The following is a 23,265-nucleotide window of genomic DNA, read 5'->3' as shown; positions in this document are numbered from 1 at the left end:
AAGATGCTGATCTTTACCACCCATTTCTACTTCTGTCTTAAGATGGCAGTCCTTTTTTTTTTTTCAGAACTCTTAATCATAGTAATTTTCTTGTTTGTAAGAGGCATGAGGTGTTGAAGAATATCTTTTCCCTGAGAAAAAAAATCTTCCCTAAAAATCTTCCCTAATTATTTCAGCATTTCTGTGTGTTGGAAAATTTTTAATGAAAAAGTTGAAGGAACTTTACAGCAAACACCCACCACTTGGAGTATTCAACTGACATTTTACTGTAATTGCTGTATCACATGTCTATCACTCCATCCATCTTAATTTTTATGTTTTAGAGTAAGTGGCAAATGTATCCAGACAGTTCAGTATTCATACTATTAACTAAATAACATATATTTTGTTTGTGATTCTTTTAAAAAAAATTTTTAAATCTTACCTCTTTTGAAGTAAGATTTATACACTGTGAAATGTGTAAATCTTGGTGAACTGTTAATGTGTTCTAACAGATCCTGTATAACCAAAATCCCTGTCAAGATATAGAATATTACCATTATGGTAGAAAGTTCCCTCTACCCTAGAGGCGTTGGCTCTTGTGTTTTTTTTTCCCAGGGTGTATTAGTTTTGCCTGTTCCAAAGCTGTATGTGATCGTGTTATCAGTACTTGTTTATATAAGGCTTCTTTCACAAATCATGTTGCATGTATTAGGAGTCTGTGTTTTTTTGTCGATAAGGAGTATTCCTGTTATGCCTGATTTTTCCCCAAAGTGGTCGTACCTGTTTATATTCCTGCCAACAATGTGTGTGAATTCTCTTTGCTCCACATCCTCACCAGCATTGAGGATTGTCAGTTTTTTTGTCATCCTGGTGGGTTTGTAATGGCTTGTATTGTTTTAATTTGCATTTCCCTGATGATTAATGATGTTGAATATTTTACCATCTGCTTATTGGTCATTTTTGTATCTTGCAAAATTCTCTAAATTTTCTAAATAGTATTGATTTTATATATAGATGATGCATCTGTTTATCACTCATATTAGAGAATTCTTTATTTTGCTAAGGAATTGTACATTTTTTGGTACCTGAAAGACATGGGAAGTAGAAAAATTAAAATACTAGAGTGCCTGGCTGGCACAGTTGGTTAAACATCTGACTCTTGATTTCAGCTTAGGTTGTGGTCTCAACGTAGTGAGATTGAGCCCCACACTGGGCTCTGTGTTCAGCGTGGAGTCAGCTTGAGACGTTCTCTCCCTTTACCTCTGCCCTTCCTGCCCCTCTCTAAAATATTCTTAATGTATTTTTATATAATAAAAATTAAAATTTAAAATTTTAATAATTTCAGGCCTTTGCTTTTACATGGCTTTAGAAATAGTTAAATTTTAGCTATCACTACTACTTCTATTATTTTTGTATTTGAAATTTTTCTCAATGTATTTGAATTTCTCTTGAAGAAACAAAGGAATAGTGTCAAATGTAAATGTACTATGAAATATGAGTAATTTACAATTCAATTCCAAATATGCTTGCCTCCATAAACTACTATTTCATAGTATCTGTAAATAATTAAATTGGCCTAGTATATTAGTCTTCATCTAATTACAAGTATTTTTTAAAATCTAATTATAAAATCGAATCACTCTGTTAACAGAAGTAAAATACCATTTCTCCAAAACCCTTGAGAATTTTTCATTTCCATAACATGAGGTAAATTATTTGTGAAGCATTAGCCCTGAGCTCCAGATCAAAGAGAACTGCAGATTACACACCAATCACACTAGTGTGTTAAAGTGAGAAAATAGTATGTAAGCAAGTTGTTACATTGGCCAGAGTTTATTATTGTCAGCCCTTTTCAGGGGAGCATAATGACTGATTTCCACTGATTGTATAACAGAATTATACTTCTCATGTAAATGCATTTTATATTTTGAGACTAAAGAAATTTAATAAAGTACATATTCTTAGAATACCTGACTCATACCTAATAGTCCACAAAATTTAGTTCCCTTTTCTCTTATAAAACTTGGGAGGAGGGGCAGCCCGGGTGGCTTAGTGGTTTGGCACCATCTTCGGCCTGGGGTGTGATCCTGGAGACCCAGGATCGAGTCCCACGTTGGGCTCCCTGCATGGAGCCTGCTTCTACCTCTGCATGTGTCTCTGCCTTTCTCTCTCTCATGAATAAATGAGTAAAATCTTAAAAAAAAACAAAAAACAAAAAAACCTCTGGAGGAATTGTTACTAATCTGCTGAGTGATAAAGATTCTCAAAGTCCCCAAATTAAAATTTCTTCTTCAGCCTTTTTCTTGGGATACTGACAATAGTTGCTGCTGAATTTTAAAAATTTGGAAGACATTGGAATTATGAGACATTTTTATTTGCCAAGAAATTTTATTATAGTAGAAATGTCATCAAGCACTTTTATTCACAAAATATAATCTATACTTTATTACATTTCCATTGCATGGGTATACTTAGAAAATTCTTTAAATATCCTTTGAATTAACAGAATTTTCACATGCATATGTCTTACATCCTTTGAAGGAAAAGTAATTTCCCTGAAGTCACAAAACACACATGAAGACAGAGCTAGAATGAAAAGCCCAGAACTGATTCCTAGTTGAGTACTCTTCAAGCAGTATATGCCACTTCATGGGGGTCTTTATTCTCTCCCAGTAGTTTTTAAACATTTTTAACTACTAAAATAGTAAGAATATGTATTTTGCTGCAGTTATAGATAGATTAGATAGATAGATGATAGATAGAATCCTACATCTTTCTATTTATCTATATCTATAATCTCTACATAGAGATTATTATCTTCAAAGCAAATATTTTACAAAACATAGTGTGAGTAGATATGCACTGTTTTCTTTTCACCCCACTCTCTCCTTGTTCCATATTTTTTATTTTTTAATTGAAGTTCGATTTGCCAACATATAGCATAACACCCAGTGCTCATCCCATCAAGTGCCCTCCTCAGTGCCCGTCACCCAGTCACCCCGTCCCCCCACCCAACTCCCTTTCCACTACCCCTTGTTCATTTCCCAGTCAGGAGCCTTTCATGGTTTGTCTCCCTCTCTAATTTTTCCCACTCATTTCCCTTCCTTTCCCTATAATCCCTTTCACTATTTCTTATATTACCCATATGAGTGAAACCATGTGATGATTTTCCTTCTCTGATTGACTTAACTTCACTCAACATAATACCCTCCAGTTCCATCCACGTTGAAGCAAATGGTGGGTATTCATCCTTTCTGATGGCTGAGTAATATTCCACTGTACATATATACCACATTTTCTTTATCCGTTCGTCTGTGGAAGGACATCGTGGCTCCTTCCACAGTTTGGCTATCGTGAACATTGCTGCTATGAACATTGGGGTGCAGGTGTCCCGGCGTTTCACTGCATCTGTATCTTTGGGGTAAATTCCTAGTAGTGCAATTGCTGGGCCGTAGGGTAATTCTATTTTTAACTTCTTGAGGAACCTCCACACAGTTTTCCAGAGTGGCTGCACCAGTTCACATTCCCACCAACAGTGCAGGAGGGCTCCCCTTTTTCCACATCCTCTCCAATGTTTGTTGTTTCCTGTCTTGTTACTTTCCCCCATTCTCACTGGTGTGAGGTGGTATCTCATTGTGGTTTTGATTTGTTTTTCCCTGATGGCAAGTGATGCAGAGAATTTTCTCATGTGCTTGTTGGCCATGTGTATGTCTTCTTTGGTGAAATTTCTCTTCATGTCTCTGCCCATTTCATGATTGGATTTTTTGTTTCTTGGGTGTAGAGTTTAGTAAGTTCTTTACAGATTTTGGATACTAGCCCTTTATTTGATAGGTTATTTACAAATATCTTCTCCCATTCTGTAGGTTGTCTTTTAGTTCTGTTGACTGTTTCTTTTGCTGTGCAGAACTTTTTATCCTGATTAAGTCACAATAGTTCATTTTTGCATTTGTTCCCTTGCCTTCATAGATGTATCTTGCAAAAAGTTACTGTGGCCAAGTTCAAAAAGGGTGTTGCCTGTATTCTCCTCTAGGATTTTGATGGATTCTTGTCTCACATTTAGATCTTTCAGTCACTTTTAGTTTATCTTTGTGTCTGGTGTAAGAGAATAGTTTCATTCTTCTGCACGTGGCTATTCTATATTTTTAAAAATTGATTTCATGAAACATCAATAGGTCAACTGACAAAGGAATGAGAGTAGTCTGCTCTGATGGGGAGGAGTCTTTTATCATTGACATTGTTGAGAATGCTGGTGCATGGTGGTTAATAAAAAGCAGACCAATTTTAACTTTCAGTTTGACAGTGTCTTTTTTCAGTGCCTACACCAAAGTTGACTGTAGCCACTGGCCTCCCCTTGGTACCTCAGTGGGTCAGCAGTTTGAAAAATAAATATTCTACTTTGTACTGAACTGCTGAAACTTGTGATTTACTAAAGTTCTACTAAGAACTAAATGCTTATTTTTAGCTGCTTTGTGGAATTTTCAAATATGTATGCTTTAATTTGCACATAGACAAAGTATACAAAGATTTTTCTAAGCTAGGCCAATTTGGAGAGTTTTCATGAGTAATGAGTGAAAAATATGTCAATAGCAGTCTGATAAATCAAGAACATGTTTAAGAACAAGCTTTTCATCTTTGGAGATGAAAAATTAGTTCAGAATAAGCTTAATGATCATTTACTGAGTTTGATTGGATTATTCTTCAGAGAACTATATTCATTTATTCAAGGTTTCCATAATGAGATTATAAAATTATTTCTCCAGAATGTAAATTGATACTACAAAAATAATTTTATCACTCTTTTTAGATTACAAGGAATAATTTATATTTTATATTCCCTTTGCAAAAGCAAGAGAAATCTGGAAAGCATAAAGAAGAAAAAGAAAAGTCGCTTATAATTTCATCACCCACAAAGAGCTTTGTGATTAACATTTTAATTTATGTATTTCAAACTATTTCATAAATAGCGTTTTTAAAAAAATGAAATGATACAATTCGTTCTGGCTTTTGCATGTTTTTTTATCAGGTGTCATGGTCACATATTTCTGTGTCAGGATATACAAATGTACATTATATATAGTGGCATATAGCCATCAGCAAACTTTTCTTAAAGGATTAGATAACTTGTTTTGGTCTTGTGGGCCTTTTGGTCTCTGTCACAACTACTCATTTTTGCCATTGTAGCAGAAAAACAGGTTGTACCTAAACTAATAAGCATGACTGTGTTCCAATAAAACTTTATTAGTAAAAATGGAACATAATTTGTTGACCCCTGCAAATTCTAGTGTTTGCATTTGTTTATCCAGGCCCCCACTAAAATTTTTAGATGGTATCTAGTGTTTTACTATCATAAATAACACTGCTATGAACATTCTTATGCATATACATTTGTACACTTTATCTTTTATGATAATTCCTAGGACCCTTATTGCTAAAATAAAAGGCATTCATGTTTTAAATATTGATACATTTTGCTAGGTTGCCATTCAGAAAGTGGGACTACTGGTTTCCTCACAACTTCCCCTTTATTGGAGCCATTAAGTTTTATAGTCTGCAAATAAAGATGGGGAAAAATACTATTTTACTTTTTAATTCATAGGAAGTTTGACATCTTTCATATTTTTATTGACTTTTTTTTTCTTTAATTGTCCATTCTTACTGTACAGTGTTTTTTTACTTGTAGAATTTTTAATGTATTCTGAATATCAATTCTTTGACATATGAATTACAAATAATTTATTCAAATATTTTGCCTTTATTTTTTAGCAGCTTCAAAAGTACTGCACATATTTAAAATGTACAGGTGAAAAAAATAAATAAAATGTACAGGTGATAAATTTTATGTTTACATATGTGAAACTACCACCACAATTTAGATAATTAATTTATTTATCACTCCCAAAGTTTTCTGATGCCTCTTCATAATCCCTCCCCACCTGCCCTTTGCACTCCCTTATCTCCAAGTAACCATGAATCTGTTTTCTGTTATTATAGATTAGTTTGCATTTTCTGGAGTTTTACATACATAAAATTGCATGGTACACACTTTGTTTTTGTCTTGCTTGTTTCATTCAGCATACTTTTTCAGATCAGCCATCCTATTGTATGTATCAGTTGTTCATTCTTTCTTTTGCTGAGTAGAATTCTGCATGAATATACCATAATTGTTTATTCATTTTGATGGACATGTGAGTTGTTTCCAAATTTTGGCAACTTAAAGCTGCCATGAACATTCCTTGTATTTGTTTTTAATTTTTTTTTAAAGATTTCATTTGTTTATTCATGAAAGAGAGAGAGAGAGAGAGAGAAAGGCAGAGACACGGGCAGATGGAGAAGTAGACTCCACGCAGGGAGCCCAACATGGGACTCAATCCTGGGACCTCAGGATCATGCCCGGGGCCGAAGGCGGTGCTAAACCACTGAGCCACCCGGACTCCCCTGTTTTTAATTTTAAAGTGTGTTTCATTGTACAGAAAATTTTTATTTCTACTCAGTCAAATATACTGGGATTTTTCCTTCTGGAGTTATATCTTGCTCCCTTTCATTCAAAAAAGAAATTCTTTCCCATTTTCTTCTATTTGTAGTTTACTTTTACTTTTTGAATTTTGATCCATCTAGAAATTTCTTTTTATGGTAATATTTCCCAAATGGATTACTTGTTGGCCTAATACTCTTCTTGTCCCCCCAGTTACTTGAAATATCACCTCTTTATAATCTAAATTTCCAAAATTACATAGGTCTTATTTCTAAACTCTGTTTTATTGATCAATTTGTCTATTCCTACATTAATACTATACTGTTTCGGTTATTATTTTGATACTTTAAGATCCCATGTTTTGTTCTTTACAAAAAATTATTTTTCTTAAAATTTTTTTCATCGAGATATACTGTGGAATCAGCTTGTCAGATATTCTTAAAATTTTTCTTGGAATATTAAATGGCATTTGATTGAATTTGTAGACTTTAAAAGAGTTATGATTGACCGTTTTGCACAATCATATCTGCCTAGTAAGGTGTATGTATGTCTCTCCACTTTTATTATTATTATTTTTTAAGATTTTATTTATTTATTCATGTGAGACACAGAGAAAGAGGCAGAGACACAGGCAAAGGGAGAAGCAGGCTCCATGCAGGGAGCCTGATGCGGGACTTGATCCCGGGACTCCAGGATCATGCCCTGGGCCCAAGGCAGGCGCTAAACCACTGAACCACCCAGGGGCCCCCTCACTTTTATTATTTTTAACTAAATTTTTAAAAATTATTTATTTATTTATTTGAGAGAAAAAAAGAGAGCACAAGCTGGGGGAGGAGTAGAGGGAGAAGGAGAAGCAGACTCCCCACTGAGCAGGGAACCTGACACAGGGCTTGACCCCAGGACCCAAGATCATGACCCAAGTTGAAGGCAGACACTCAACTGAGCCACCCAGGCACCCCCTATTTTTAACTAAACATTTTTAATAGGTAATATATGTAGGAGATAAAAAGTGATTTATGATGAAATGTTACCCAATGTCCTACTCCCCCTTTACAGAAACAACTACTGATATTAATTTCTTTTGTATCCTTCCAGTGATATTCTGTGCCTATGCAAGGAAATATGTGTGTAAAAATAGCATTAAGTGTAACAAGCTGATACAGCTTCTCTGGGACCTGGAGTGAAAACTGAGGCCTTATATTAGAAAATGAGTGTCTAATTAGGTACAAAATGAGTAGTTATTTACAATGAGAAAAGAAACCACAACAAATTAGTTTCTAAGAGAACTGATAAAAGTACAAAACACAGAAATCCAAAAAAATAACATTTCTTTTTTACTTTCTTACATAGTATTTGTTTTGGCTGTATTTTGATTGTCTCCTCATATAACAATGATTTTTTAAAGTCATTCTCTGTAAGAACAGAAAGTTAATTTGGTCTTTTTCTTCCAGTGTTTAGAATATGGTCACATAATATGACTCTGCACATTTGTGTCTCAGATATTTAATTGTTTATTTGTGCTGTGAATTAGATTTTTTAGTTTATATTTTTTTGTTGTATAAGAATATGAGTGATGGTAAAAAAATATGTTAATCATTTTTTCTGTTATATTTAATTTATATTAAATTTATATTTCTGAGAGCTTTTCAGTTTGGTTTTTATTTTTCTTTTTAAAATTATATTAGTAATATAATAACATTATTAAAGGATCAAGCCATATCAACAAATAAATCTCCTTTTCCCTTTTCCCATTCCTACCCCCTTTCTCAGAAGTAACCTTTGTCATTAGTTTATTTATTACTTTTTTTATTTGAATGCAATTTCATTAACATATAGTGTATTATTAGTTTCAGGGGTAGATTTAGAGATTTATCAGTTGCATTTCTTAAATTTCACATAATAGGGAAATCATACATTTGTCTTTCTCGACCTTTGTCATTAGTGTGTATACTTCTGAATGTCTTTTAAAAGCATTTACATACATGTACATCTAGAAATATGTTATTTTGTTAACAAATAGGATCATACCGTCTGTGTGGCTCTGCGCATTGCTTTTTGACTTTTTAATCTTTAGGTTTTTTTCCTGTTTGTACATATAAGACTACATCAGTATTTAAATGCTTGAAAGCAGTGCTTATCATACTTTTAATATGCATGCAAATCACCTAGGCTAACTAGATCTTATTAAAATGCCAGTACTGATTTAGACAGAATGTTTAAGGGAAGGTACAGAGACTGTGTTTCTAACAAACTGCCAAATGATGCCATTGCTGTTAGTCCCTACATTTTGAGTAGGAAGACTATTCTTTAACTAGATGTACCATAGTTTAGTTATCATCCAGTTGATTAAATCATTGCTGCCCCTGCCCCAAATAGTACAGCAATGAACATTGAAATTTTGTCATGACAGAGATTTTCTTGAATGTTCTAAGTAGACAGTCAATGCCATTGTATACTAGGGAGGGGGGAATTGCATTGCAAAGGGAGATTTCTCTAACCCCACCCCTGTATTTATTTTTTTTCTTTTTCTTATTTTATTGCATTATTAGAACTTCTGGTAGCATGTTGAATAGTTTCATTGATAGTGATTCTCTGACAGGAATATAAAACTGAGTCAGCCATTGGCAATATTTATAAAAATTTAAAATATGAAAACACCTTGACTTCATTATTCCTTCTAGAAATCTAGTTTTCTGAAACTGAGAGATGTATGCAAAGGTCTATGTACAAAGATGCATATTAAAGCACTACTTGTAATAGAAAAATTACAAGCAACCTTAAATGGCCATTAGTAGGAGAATGATTGAATAAACTGTGGTATAGTCAGGCTATGGACCATTGTGCTGGTGTCAAAAAAGAGATTATCATAATACTGACATATGTAAAGTTATTAAGAGAAAAACACAAGTTGCAGAAGAGTATTTATTGGCTGATCCATTTTATTTTTTAAAGTGCGTGTGAGAGAGAGAGAAAGGTATTTGAAATACATAGAAAAAAGTTTTGGAAGCTTACGCACCAAACATAGTGTTTATCTCTGGGGAGGGTAGTGGTATTGACAGGTAGCTTGGGACTTACTATAGGGAGTCTTTTCTGTTTTCTGATTCTTTTATATGTTGTTTACAACTTCTATAACAAATACTCTGCTTTTAAAATCTGAAAATGATGAAAGTAGGAAGGATAAAAGAGAGCAAAAGACACTCTCAGTCAACAGAAATAACTAGCTAAAAGAATACTAGGGAGAAGGGAGCAGACAAATCCAAACCATCCAGTAGTCAGTAAAATTTTCTTAAATAGACAGTCTATGAACCTGGAAAAATATCAGATGGTACGAAAGCATATATGGTACAATAAAATACCACCTCACACCAATTAGAGTACCTACTCTCAAAAACAAAACAGAAAATAACCTATAGGTGAGGATGTGGAGAAATTGATAGGAACCCTTCTATACTGTTAGTGGGAATATATATCCAATGTGGAAAACAATTTGGAGGTTGCTCAGTAAATTAAAAATAGAATTACCATATGATCCAGCAACTCCACTCCTGAGTATACACTCAGAAAAAAATTGAAAGCACGGTTTCCAGGAGTTAATTGTACATTTGTGTTCACAGCAACATTATTCACAGTAGTTAAAATATTAGAAGCAACCCAAATATTCATGAGTGGATGAATGGACAAGCAAAACTTGGTATGTACACACAAGGAAATGTTACTCAGCCTTGCAAAGGAAGGAAATTCTCACACGTGCTTCATAATATGGATTTACCGTGACATTATACAAAGTGAAATAAGCCAGCCCCAGAAAGACAAAATACCATATGATTCGAATCATATGTTGTTCTTAGTCAGACTCATAGAGATAGAAGGAAGAAGGGTGGTTGCAGGGCTGGGAAGGAAAGAAAGAAAGGGTGTTAGTGTTTAATGGGTATAGAGTTTCAGCTTTATAAGATGAAAAGAGTTCTGGAGCTGGACAGTGGAGGCTGGTTGTCCAACAATGTGAATATACTTAATACCACTGAACTACACATACACACTTAATGGTTAAGATGGTACATTTTCTGTAATGTCTACTTCACCACAGTTTAAAATTTTGGCAGAAAAAGAATATGATAAGTCACCGTCCATCTCTCTTTATTTGCCAGTCTCCCAGTTATCCTTTTGTGAGATAACCACCGGACCAATTTTCTGTATATTCCTCAGTGCATTAGTAGTTAGTCATAGCTCTTTCTTGGATTCCCATCTATATAACACTTACTAAGCATGTCTTTATTATCTGTCTCCTTCACAGCATCCACTAAAATGTCTTTGTAGCTTAGTAGTTGCTTATTAAATATTTGTTCAGTGATTGAGCAGGTGAATGAATTCAGTGGCCCCAAGAGGCACAAGAATTGGGGAGCTCTCTGTGTATATAAGTTGTGATGATGCATATAGTCATATCTTTAATGATCCCTAATGCAGGGTTCTCCCACTTAAGCACGGCTGAGGATAATCTGAGAGAGCTTGTTGAAGTGCAGGTTTTGTGGCCTTAACTATTGCAGTTCTGAAGCATGTGGTGTGAGGCCCAGCTACTCAACATTTTGCTAAGGCCCAATATTCAATTTTATGTATCTCTTCAAATAGTCTGTGTATCTCACTCAGAGAAACCTCGTCCTGTCATTTGTATGCTGCTACAAGGCTTTACAAATTGGGTTCAGCTATTTAGGGAGCATTTCTAATGTACTTATGGTGCCAAGTGAAAGTAATCATCCGAGCCCCTGGGTGGCTCAGCAGTTGAGTGTGCCTTCAGCCCAGGGTGTGATCCCAGGGTCCTGGGATCGAGTCCCGCATCGGGCTCCCTGCAGGGAGCTTGCTTCTCTCTCTGCCTGTGTCTCTGCCTCTTTGTGTGTCTCTCATGAATAAATAAATAAAATCTTTAAAAAAAAAAGTAATCATCCTTTAGGCCTTCATACCTTCTCTGTCTAGGTTTGGTACACATGTTAATCATGGTAATATTGTGACACCATTTAAAGATTAAGTATGTTCAACCTTGTTAAGGAATGAGAGCTTCTATTTAGTAAAGATTTTTGTGAATTCTTCAAAATTAAAAAAAGTTATGTGTAGATCACAGTTTCTCAAGTTTAAGATCTTTAAGGACTGTAAAACCCAAAGTTTGAGCAACATTGTATTGGGATTGAATTCTGTGATGACAGCATCAACTGGTAAATATAAACGTGAATATGAGAGCTGAAATAACGTACTTATTAAAACTTTACATTATCATAGACATTTAAAAGCAAAATTTTAAATACATGCAGAAAATTCACAGATAGTAAAGGATAAATTTATGAACTCCTCCTGGAGAAACAATGGTATAAAACATTGAATCCATGAGAAACTTGAGAATACTTGAAAAAATTCTTATCCTGAACATCTTTTTTCTTATAGTGCTGATTAATGGAAGTTTTAGAATTCACGTCGCTCCCCATTTCAACAAATATATATATTGAGCATCTGTTATGGTTTTGGACACTGGGGTTTCAATGGTAAACCCAAAGGGCAGTGATGGCCAAGAATGGGGGGAGATGTGGGTCAGGAAATGTTTTTTAAGGTCTGAAGGATGAGTTATATTAGCAAAATTGAGGGGTAGAGTTAAGGAAATGCAGTGAAGCTAGAGATTTGGGGAATGCAGTATTGAAATATAATTTCAAAGTCATGTGGCAACTGTGTTCACAATGTTGCTTCATATTTATAATTTCTCCCGTTTCCTTCTGGAGATTAAGGAAAACTGATTCACGTTCATTGGAATGAGAAGCTTTCTTAAGAAGTGTTGGAGGGCTCTAATGTGTTTTTTGCTTTGTTAGTTGAGCCAGTATTTACAGCAGACTTGTGATTAGATTGTCAAACAACATTTTGAAGGGATTTAAGACTGCTTGGGTTTTAGTTGTTGGTTTTTTTTTTTTAAGGACTTATATGTAATTTTGTGAATTACTGAAAAGAAGCTTAAGGACAGCAAGTGTGCAGTTTAAAATAAAATGGGCAGAATTGATTTATTTCTCTACTTAAAGAGCTTTTTAAGAATTCCAGTGTTTAAACCTTTAAAATCAAACAATAGAAATTCCAACGGTGCAGAGCTAATGTAAATGAAAACGGTTATAATCTTCGAAATAACAGCATAATAAAGTAACCTTGAAACATTGGTGTTGGCCCTACATTGTTTTCTGTTTGAATTGAGTGGCAATCTCCAGCATTGCAAAACAGTGATGGAATTAAGTGATGTTTCCAGTAAAAGAATTTTGCAAGTATAATATGTTTTAGTATTAAATTCTACTTGTGCATTTAGCAATTAAAATTATTCTTGTAATGATGATGGCATTAGAAGGAATAGGGAGCTGTCAAAGAGAATTTGAAGCTTAATTATCTCTTTGGTAACAAAATGCATAATCTTCCATTACAAGGCTTATTTTCTTATGGTAATTGACTCATTTGCTCTCTGGTTATCAATTTAACTTCCCAACCACAAACATCTGCTCTTACATTGTGTTTAATTGGTGTGAATACTAGCTACAGAGAAGTTAAAATCCAAAGAACATATTAAAGGCAATATTTTATAATTCATTAAAGGGAAAAGTAAATGATGAACATTGTGATCATTTTTTTCTAATAGTCTTTGAAGATCTGTTTACTAAAAATGCATACTAAAATTAGATTAATTAGATTTTTTTAAGTGGATTTTGCTGTGTTTTCCAAAATTACTTACTCTGCCTTAGGGGGAGTCTCAGTCCTTTAGACCAGAATATAGCACCGCCTCAAAAATATGGTACATAGTGGTTAAGACTGCAGGCTTTGGAGATATGTTTGTTCAGTATGTTATTATTTAATCTAAAGAAGAGGGGCAAGGATGAATTGTGTGTATGTGTGCTTATAATTTTTAGAATGGAAGGCTAACCCTTAAAATTTTTTAAATTCTTAAATGACTACCTAAAGGGGGAAAGGGGAGAACAGGGTGGGGAAAACAAGTTAGAAGCAAGCAATATACCTTGTCTTTGTAAATTTGAGATTTTACAAAGTAATTATGGAAAGGGGAAAGTAAAATGAAACAAAAAACTCTAAATGTGTATCTACTTTAGTAGTATGACTACACAGAAGGTTACAATTCCAAGTAAAAGTTATTATTACAAATACATTTATAATAGTAATTGAACCATATATATCTAATGGGATATACTGTAAGAACAAAAAGAACTGCAAAATCTTCAGCTATTTTTTTATTATATTGTTGGTGGAGTTACTGGTACAGTTACTCTGAGACTACTGAGTGTAAGATACAACATGTGAATAATTAAGTTGGTGTCAGAACAGACTTTTAGCATGAGTGAAAAGAGATACAGATGTAAAATCATTTAAGATCCAGTTAAAACTTAGAGACCAGGATTTAATTGGATAACAGAATGAAATCATGATGAATTTTATATTTAAAAATTACATAATTCCTGGCTTTATCCATAAGTAGCACCTAAAACCAGTGACCAGAAGATACTAAAGACTACTAGGATCCTGTTAAAAAGGACTTAGGAATTTTCAGTGGACTCAAGCTTTCATTAGTTAGGGATGGGATAGTTGAGAATCAAAAGAACAGTAACTGGCTTGAATAGAAACAAATTGAATGTATTTTAATCCATAAAGTCATAAGAATACTTTTTAAAAAGACCCTTCCATGATGACCTTCAGTCAGAAGGCTATTAGAGAACCAGACCATTGTTTTGAAAATTGATAAGTAAAGGGAAAAAAATCAGGCATTTATCCTGCTTTTTCTATGAGAGGTATATCTAAAGATAACCAAATAATTGATGAGGGTATATTTCTCTTTATAGAAGGAATAACCGCATAACAATATTACTGTTTCACAATATCTAAGATTGTTAGCCTAAGCAAAAGAGAGATAGTTACACATTATGAACTCTTCTGATTGAAGGACCATGACACTGCGTATAAAGTAGTCTGGAAAAATAAAAAGAAAGAGCCTAATTCCAGTCAACCTTCTACATTTAACTGCTAAATGCAGGACTAATATGTTAAATCCACCATGGCATGCAGTAAGCAAAACATAGGCTATAGGAAACTTGACAGAACAAATAACTTCTACAGCAAATAATTTGTAAACAAAATAAAGGAGGAACCTGTAGATTAAAAGAAACATAAACAAATTAATGAATGTACCTCATTTGCTCAATTCAAATAAACCATTCTTTTAAAATGTAGATTGATGATAATTGAGAAATTAGTCTAGGTACCAACTTGATGGTGTTATAGTCTTGTTTAGAATTGGGAATTTTTATTTTATAGAGGAACTTACTTAAATACTTATATGTAGAATATAAAAGTATTTGTTTTCAGGGTGATCTAGGGAAAGACCATAGGATGAGTTAAGATGTAGATGAAGCAGCACTGGCCTTGAGTTGATCATTGTTGAAGCTATAATTGAGGGTTTATTATTATTTTCTCTATAGCAAAAAGTTAAAAAGAGAGAGAGAACATAGGGTTGAAAGTCAGACTGTGCCTAGCTTCAAAATCCAGATCTGTCACTGACTAAGCTTTGTGACCCTGTGGAGCTACTTGAACTCTCTGTGTTTAGTGTCCTTGTCTGTAAAATGGAAATAATATAATAATACCTAAATAATAGGGTTGTTTTGGGAAATAATAATAAGTCGAAAATATTTGTAAGTGTTAGCTATTAGCATACATCAAATATATAAACTAAAATCATAAAGTTGCAGTTGGTTAGAGACCTTGGTGTATTCAGGAATAGTGCAGTTGAGTTACTTACTTAGTATAGGTCCAGACTGAAGCCCACGGCCAGCATGTATCTACTGGTAGAATCAGAACTCAACTCTAAGTGTCTGACTTCAGCCATTGCAGTGTCTTTACAGTAACTCATTATTGATTAATATTCAAATACACTTAAATATCTGATCTTAAATAGGGAACACTCAGGATCAAAATTATGTTAGTGTTTTCCTGCATCTAAAATTTATTGCACTTCAGATGAAAATTCTAGTTTGTTCTTTTTTGTCTGCTTTGAGAAGGAACAGATAAACTTAGCCAAAGATGAGTCTAATTTCATCTGGAATTAAAAACAAAAACTTAATGAACAATGTTAGGAAACTTTTGAGGAAATAAATGAATAAAAGGAGTATACTTGTTCTACCAAATATTTAAAAATATTATATCGTTACAATCATTAAATTTGTGGCTGTGGTGCAGGAATAGACAGATCAGTAAAACCACTTAGTGTCCAGAAATAACAACTCCTTAAAAGCACATAGGATTTTAATATTAAAAGTTGTTCAAATCAGGTACTCTTACTGGGACTATTGGGTTTGCCATTTAGAAAAATGTAAAGCTGGATACTTGATAAAGTCTAGATTATTTCATAGATGTGCTAGAAGAAAATGCAAGTGAATATTTTTATAGTATGTAAGCAGGGAAAACATTTGGAGTAAGAATAATAAAATATAGGTGCCAAAAAAAGGAGGACTGATAAATTTTACCACATATAAATTGAAAACTTTGGTAGAACAGATGATTTAAGTAAAAGACAGAAGAAAAAACTGAGAAGAGGAGCACCTGGGAGACTCAGTGGTTGAGCATCTACCTTTAGTTCAGGTTGTGATCCCAGGGTCCTGGGATCGAGTCCCGCATCAGGCTCCCCACAGGGAGACTGCTTCTCCCTCTGCCCATGTGTCTGCCGTCTGCCTCTCTCTCTCTCTCTCTCTCTCTCTCTCTCTCTCTCTCCGTGTGTGTCTCTCATGAATAAATAAAATCTTAAAAAAAACAAACTGAGAAGAAATATTGGCAGCATGTATGAGACTACTGTATTAGTTCAGGTGCAGTCAGGAGCCAGAAATCACACCAGGAATTTGAAGAAGGAAATTTTAGTATCAAGAATAATTAACTAGTAAAAGTGTTTTATTTACTGAAAAGGACAAAGTAGTATTCTGACGAATACAGAAATAGTAAATATAAGGATCAAATATTACCTTTAGAGCCAAAGGAAAGAACCCAAAAAGTGAACAGATTTGGAAGAGGGCCACCCTGTCTGATGTTGCAGTTCAGACCTTGGAGAGGGTATAATTGCTGCCAGAGGACACCCAATGGCCCAGGCTGGCCCACAGATCTCCTTCTGGATTCCACAGACCTGAGCTCCTTTGTGCAAAGTCACCTGCTGGGGTGCCATGAACCGACTGATGATAAGCAGAAAGTTGCTTCTTCAGACTACACATTCTTTCCCTCCTTTGGATCCTACCCCTTCCTGGGGTTCTTCTACTCTCACTCTTCATTAACCCAAATTATAAAGCTTGTCTGGACCTCTTGCCAGGACCTGCCCCACTCTAGCCAGTGTAGTAAGCAAGAAAATGAAAAAAGGAGGAAAGCAAATTGGAAAGGAAGAAATGAAACTATCTCTATTCACAGACAATATGATTGTTTATGTAGATAATCCCACAATTATCTATAAAAAGCTGCTAGAACTAATGAGTGAATTTAGAATGAGTGCAGGATAAAAAGTTAATATATGTAAATCATTTCATCTCTACATATTAACAGTGAATAATTGGAAACTTAAAAAATTTTTGAGTACCACTTACAGTAGCACCAAAAAATGTGAAATACTTAGGGAAACACCTAATAAAGTATGAACAAGGTTTGTGTATTGAAAACTATGAAACAATGGTAGGAGAAACCACAGAACTAAATAAACGGAGAAATAACCCATATTCAGGGAAAGGAAGACTCAGTATTGTTAGATGTCAAGTTGCCACAAATGCAACCCAATCCAAATCAAAACCCCGGCAGGCTAAACACATTTTAGCTCAAACTTAAAAAACAAAAGCAAAAACCAAAAACAGTACCATTGTCATCATTGCCTTTTTAATAGAATTAGCCGATATTGGTGCTTTGCAGCTTTGTAATACAGGGATGTTTATCATTTGAAACTTTGAAACAGGGATCAGTGGGACCCCTTGTCAAGGAAGTCATAGAGGAAATTATAGCATTAGGTGGAAAATTGAAGTAGGTGATCTGCCTTTACCCTTCTAATCCAAATTCTTACTCAGATATAAGTCAATGATTTACAACTTTGGAGCAAGCGGAACGAGAAATACTGGACTATTTAGGCTTTTGCAGATATACTTAGCTTTTTCCCAAAGATCCTGTTACTCTTCTTCCCATCCTTAAACATATTTCATGCAATGAGGGATGTTACCAATGGAGGGTTACATAGTTCTTTGTAAGGCCTCTAATGTGACATTTGTATGCCTTTTTAAAAAGTTCTTATTGTTATTTATCAAGCTGACTGAAAATAACATTAGTCTTCTCAATTTTTAAAATTTTGATTATGGTTCTTCCAAAATGCTCTAAGTCTTGGGGAAATAGTCTTTTAATACTCATTTTTAGATAGCTTACAATATTCATTTTGTCAGTTTCTTCAATATAGTCAATTTAGTAAATATCAACAAAGAAACTCAGAAATTATTTTTATAATTATTCTTCCAGTTAATTGTAGGAGAATATCAGTTCCTAAAGATACTGTATTCCTAACATATATTTTAAATTAAAAAAAAAATTTTAGTAGGTTCCATGTCCCTTGTGGGGCTGGTACTCATGACCCTTAGATCAAGAGTTACAATGCTCTACTGACTGAGCCAGCTAGGCACCCCGTAACATAATTTTAAATATATATTTGTTACATGCTTTTGTAAAAATATGTAAAACCCTCAAATAACAAGTAAATATCCTGTGAATTCTAGGATTTAAAAATACTACTTGAAATACACATAGCTGGCTATTTTTATTTTTAATAATATCCTAATTTCTTTTCTGTTTTAAAGCCCAACCTGAATTCCTGAAACAGCCTACTAATATATATGCTCACGAATCAATGGATATTGTATTTGAATGTGAAGTGACTGGGAAACCAACTCCAACTGTGAAGTGGATTAAGAATGGGGATATGGTTATCCCAAGTGATTACTTTAAGATTGTAGTAAGTATTTTTCAAAGGACACTTATCTCTGAAACCTTTAAATGTCTTTAAATGTAATCACTAAGAGAACTGTTGCCTTATATATACCAGTTTGCGTACTGCAGATGAAGACAGAAAAATGCACATGAAACATCATCTATTCATTGGCTGATGAGAAAGCTGAGCCTAGACTTATTTTGGTAGTTTATATAAGATCACATAGCAAGTCAGTAGTTGAACTCAGCCTAACGTCTCCTGACCAGCAATCACATATTCCATTTCATATATTCCAACTCAAACCTGCTAGTACTCTTAAATGCAGCTGTCACTATTTTCTTGGTAATGATTATCCTGTGTGTATACCAGTTGTCTTCATAGCTCTCCATTCAAAGAGCAGAAATCGGTCCTTCGTATACTGATGGCTAGGCCTTTCAAAATAAGTACGACCCAGGGTTGGAAGATTGTTGTGACAAGATAAAAAGATTCTTAAGAACTAAATAGCGTTAAATCTATTTAAGAACACTCAGTCATTATTGCTTTGTACTTGGTATATGGTTAAATGCTTAGTAAGTATTGTCTACTATTATTAGTAGGATTATCTAAATCCAAGTAAAAAATTATCTTAAGTTTTAGTAATAATTAATATCTTAAGGTGTATACATGGTGTTCATAGAAATCAGAAGTAATTATGGTTGTTACTGGTATCATGTCTTATAAATTTCTCATATAAGTAATTCATTCTTAATAAGAATATATTTTCTATTTTGAAATGCATAATCTTGTATGTTACAAGAAAATAATTCTCATGTGTATTTAACGCTAATTAAAAAGCAGTGTGTTGCCACTAAATGAGCATTTTTTCTTTTATCAGTTTCATATTATTCTTAAAAATCTTAAAACCATATTAATAACAATGACATTTGTATAGTTCTTTATAATTTAAGAGAAGTTTGTATATATGCATCCTCATTTAACTTATTGTAGACCAATCTGTTAGAACTAATGATATTAGAGATAATTTTAAGAAAATGCTGTGAATTCACAAATTCAAACTTTTACAAATATCTGATGTGCAATACCATGTGACCACATTGTATTGCACATCAGATGTTTTTCCCTATACCTAAAAGGTATAGGTTTGCAAATGCTGTGGGTATTACTTTCCTTAGAATTAAGTTTTTAAGAGGTTAGTTGCAGTGTTCCCTGTTCTAGTCAATCAGTACCTTGTCAATAAAATTGACTTAACAGGTACATAGATAGATGGTATTTAGTAGCTGAATCATATAGTTTTACTTGTTTTTCCTCCCCAGAAAGAGCATATCCTTGAGATTTTGAACTAATGTTCATCAGTTCAATTATAAAATTTTATTCCTCTTTTTCTTCCTCAGAAGGAACATAATCTTCAAGTTTTGGGTCTGGTGAAATCAGATGAAGGGTTCTATCAATGCATTGCTGAGAATGATGTTGGAAATGCACAAGCTGGAGCCCAACTGATAATCCTTGAACATGGTAAGAGGGGCTGAAATAGTAAAATGAAAGAGGCTGACTGTGTTTGAAGAACTGTATGTGATAGTACCTATCACATACCTATTACTGTAGGAAACCTCATGATTAATAACCTGTTTATAAAGGCCAGGGTATGGCATAGCTAAGAGGAAAAGACAGAAGTCCAAATATTTTCTATTGCTTAAAATGACCTACAAACACAATTTTGGATAATGTTGAAAAACTGAAAAATTACAGTCTTACAAAATGAATGTTCTTCATATTTCAGTCATTTCAATCTAATAATTATATTTCTGCCTTATTAAAATATAAAAAGTTAAAGTACTTTTAATTTTGCATTGAATTTTTCCAAAATAAAAATAACATGCTTTTTCCGATCATCACACAAACACAAAATGTTTATTATAAATTCAGACAACACTGAAAAGGAAAAAAGGGGAAAAACCCCTACCCTTTATCAGTCAGAGTCAGTTCTGAGAAAACCACACAATAATTTGAGCAGATAATCTTAAATATAAAAAACTATTAACAGGGTGTTGGTTGGCAAGAAAAAAGACAAGTCTAGTGAATATAAGAAAGGCAGATATAAAGTACAGCCACAAGCTATAGGTCTAAGAGTGTTTAGCTCCTCAGGACTGAAATCCAGACTGTCTTGGAGAGGCTATGGCCATATTTTAATGGGCAACAGAGAAGTTGCTGTGCTGTTGAAACCTCTCAAACCCGGAGTCGGGTGTGTAGGCAACCAGTTACAAGGTGTTTCCCTGAAGGCATTCTGCTACAAAACCACCAGGGGGGTTGGGGTACTGGGAGAAGCTGCTCATGAGCTGATAAAATTTAAAATATATGTCCTCTGCAAAGAAAAGATAGATAAAGGGCCAAGCTTCATTTTTGCAGAGCAGGCCAAAAAGGATGGACTTGGAGTTGAGGGGCAATAAATTAGTAATGGCACATGCTCGAAATCCTGCCTTCCAGTACTGCATATGATCATGCACAAATGTGTAAATGGTTTCATAACACATTTTCTTGGAACAACATGCTGTGAACATCTCATGTCAATAATTATATAGATCTCTATCAACATTTTCCATTGATGAACAGTATATATGCACTTTTCTTTTGTGTAAATGATTCTCCATTGGTTAACATTTAAATTCTTTCCTATCTTTTACCACTATGAGCAGTGCTATGCTGAACTTCTTTATATGATTATTTTCTCATACTAAATTACTAGAAGTTGAATTGTTGGATAATCTATGTCAAATTGATAAGGATACCCATGGGATATATTATGTTTGTTTTAGCAAGAAGAACATTTTTCATTTTGTGCAGTTCTCAAGAATACATGAAAAAGATATTTCTTTAGACATGTAATCTGGTGTGTGAGTCAATTTAAGTTGAGGTTCCATTGTGGTGCCAGCTGTATAGCCTAGCTGTGGGAACTAATTGGCAAAGATGGTGCCTACTCTGGCTTTTCACTAAAATAACATACAGGATTCTTATATGCTCTTTCTTGAAAATGTATTTGAGAGTACTATTAGAAAAAGGAATAAAATATTAGAACTGCTCTTTTTTCTATGTGTGTGGTTATACCTTTCCCTATTTATTGAAAAGGATTTATAGAAACTTGTCGCTTTTCCATCTTGGCAAAAGGCCTGAGTATGATTGCTAAATCAGGCACTAAGGTAGATAGGCTTGTTTCTTTTTATTAATGACAGTGATTTTCCTTGGTAAAATTTGTGGATCTCTTGGGGTGATTTACATGGACCTAAATAAAGGAATTTCAGTATATGTGTTTGGGATTACCATTATAGATTTAACTCTAATAGTACAAGTGGGTTGGCTCTTCTAGGGGGTCTCTAAACTAATCCTAATTGGGTTTTCCTCTGAAAATGTTTGAATGGCATAATAATTATAGTTGCAATGTGTGTTTTCCTTTTTGAGACATTTCAAAAACAATATTTTGGGGCTGGCAAAAGTTTTTAGAACCTTGTCAGGATGAATTAAGAATGTATGGATTATAAAATAGAATAGTTATTAATTTTGCTGTTTTAATTTCAAAATAAATATTTATGTGGGAAAGCTAAAAGAACATAACAATTTATAAGATCTGATCTCTTTCTGGAGTTTATCATATCATAAAGGTGCAAGAGATGTGTACAGCTTAATACCAGTCCATAATAAGTGTTACTTTTATAATACATATAAAGCAGCATACAATTTGGAAGAGAGGAATTCTCTCTGTGTGATCAGGGAAGTGTTTTCATAGAAAATGTCCCATTTGTAATAGACCTTGAATTTTAAAATTTCCAGATGTTAAGAAGAGGGCTTGGGTCAGTATGGAAATAGAACAGAACCTTTGTTCCTTTGGGAAGTTGGCCTGTGAAGGCGTAATAGGATCAGATTGATCATGGCCTTGATTGTAAACAAACACAGTACTGTAGTAAGGTAGTCTGATGATAAAGTCAGGTTTAATTAGAAAAAGTCCATTTGGGGGCACCTGGGTGGCTCAGTTAAGCATCCAGCTCTGTTTCAGCTCAGGTCATAATCTCAGGGTCATAAGATCAAGCCCCGCATTGGGTTCTGCGAGGTCTGCTTGAGATTCCTTCTCCCTCTCCATCTGCCCCTCCCTCTGTTTGTATACACCCTCACTGTCTCTCAAATAAATAAAATCTTTATTTTAAAAAGTCCATTTGAGGGACACCTGGGTGGCTCAGCAGTTAAGCGCCTGCCTTCAGCCCAGGGCATGATCCTGGAATCCCAGGATCGGGCTCCCTGCATGGAGCCTGTTTCTCTCCCTGCCTGTGTCTCTGCTTCTCTTGCTCTCTGTGTCTTCATGAATAAATAAATAAAATCTTTTAAAAAAAAGTCCATTTAAAACTAATATAGCACTGTATATTAACTAACCAGAATTAAAATTAATAATTAAAAAGCCAAACAATAAAAACAAAATAAAGATATAACTATTCCACACAAAAAAGAAGGTGGAAGATTGGCAGAGGCAGCTAGTAGAAGGACTATTGTTATAAGAGACCATTGGGAGATAAGTAGTTATACCAGAAAAATAGGATTCTAATAAAGGTATTAGTGATTGATCTATGCATACTTTATTGACTGATTGACTATTAAACATTGTTATAGAGAAGTCAGACATACTTCCAAGATTTTCTCTGAGTGACTTGAATAGTGATGATGCTTTTCCAAAATAGAAAAGGAAGGTGAATCGAAGTGGAAGGGAACTTCTACTCAGCGTGTAAAGAGTGGGCACAGAACATCTCACTCTTATCCTTCAATAAAAAGCTGGATG

The 23,265-nt window shown here is 34.1% G+C and overlaps 1 protein-coding gene across 4 annotated transcripts in view; it reads left to right on the top strand.

Annotated features, from left to right (window-relative positions):
- Positions 1-23,265, top strand: part of NEO1 (neogenin 1) — a 240,070-nt gene that overhangs the window by 110,343 nt on the left and 106,462 nt on the right. For all 4 annotated transcript variants that reach the window (XM_055319824.1, XM_055319823.1, XM_055319825.1 and 1 more), the window contains exons 6-7: positions 18,322-18,476; positions 19,844-19,964. In XM_055319824.1, the coding sequence (XP_055175799.1) occupies positions 18,322-18,476; positions 19,844-19,964 (276 nt within the window). The remainder of the gene's footprint in view (positions 1-18,321; positions 18,477-19,843; positions 19,965-23,265) is intronic.

This window comes from Nyctereutes procyonoides, unplaced genomic scaffold, assembly GCF_905146905.1.
Source record: "Nyctereutes procyonoides isolate TBG_1078 unplaced genomic scaffold, NYPRO_anot_genome, whole genome shotgun sequence".
NCBI lineage: Eukaryota > Metazoa > Chordata > Mammalia > Carnivora > Canidae > Nyctereutes > Nyctereutes procyonoides.
The sequence above is the reverse complement of the archived record's forward strand: the minus strand, read 5'-3'. Positions and strand labels throughout refer to the sequence as shown.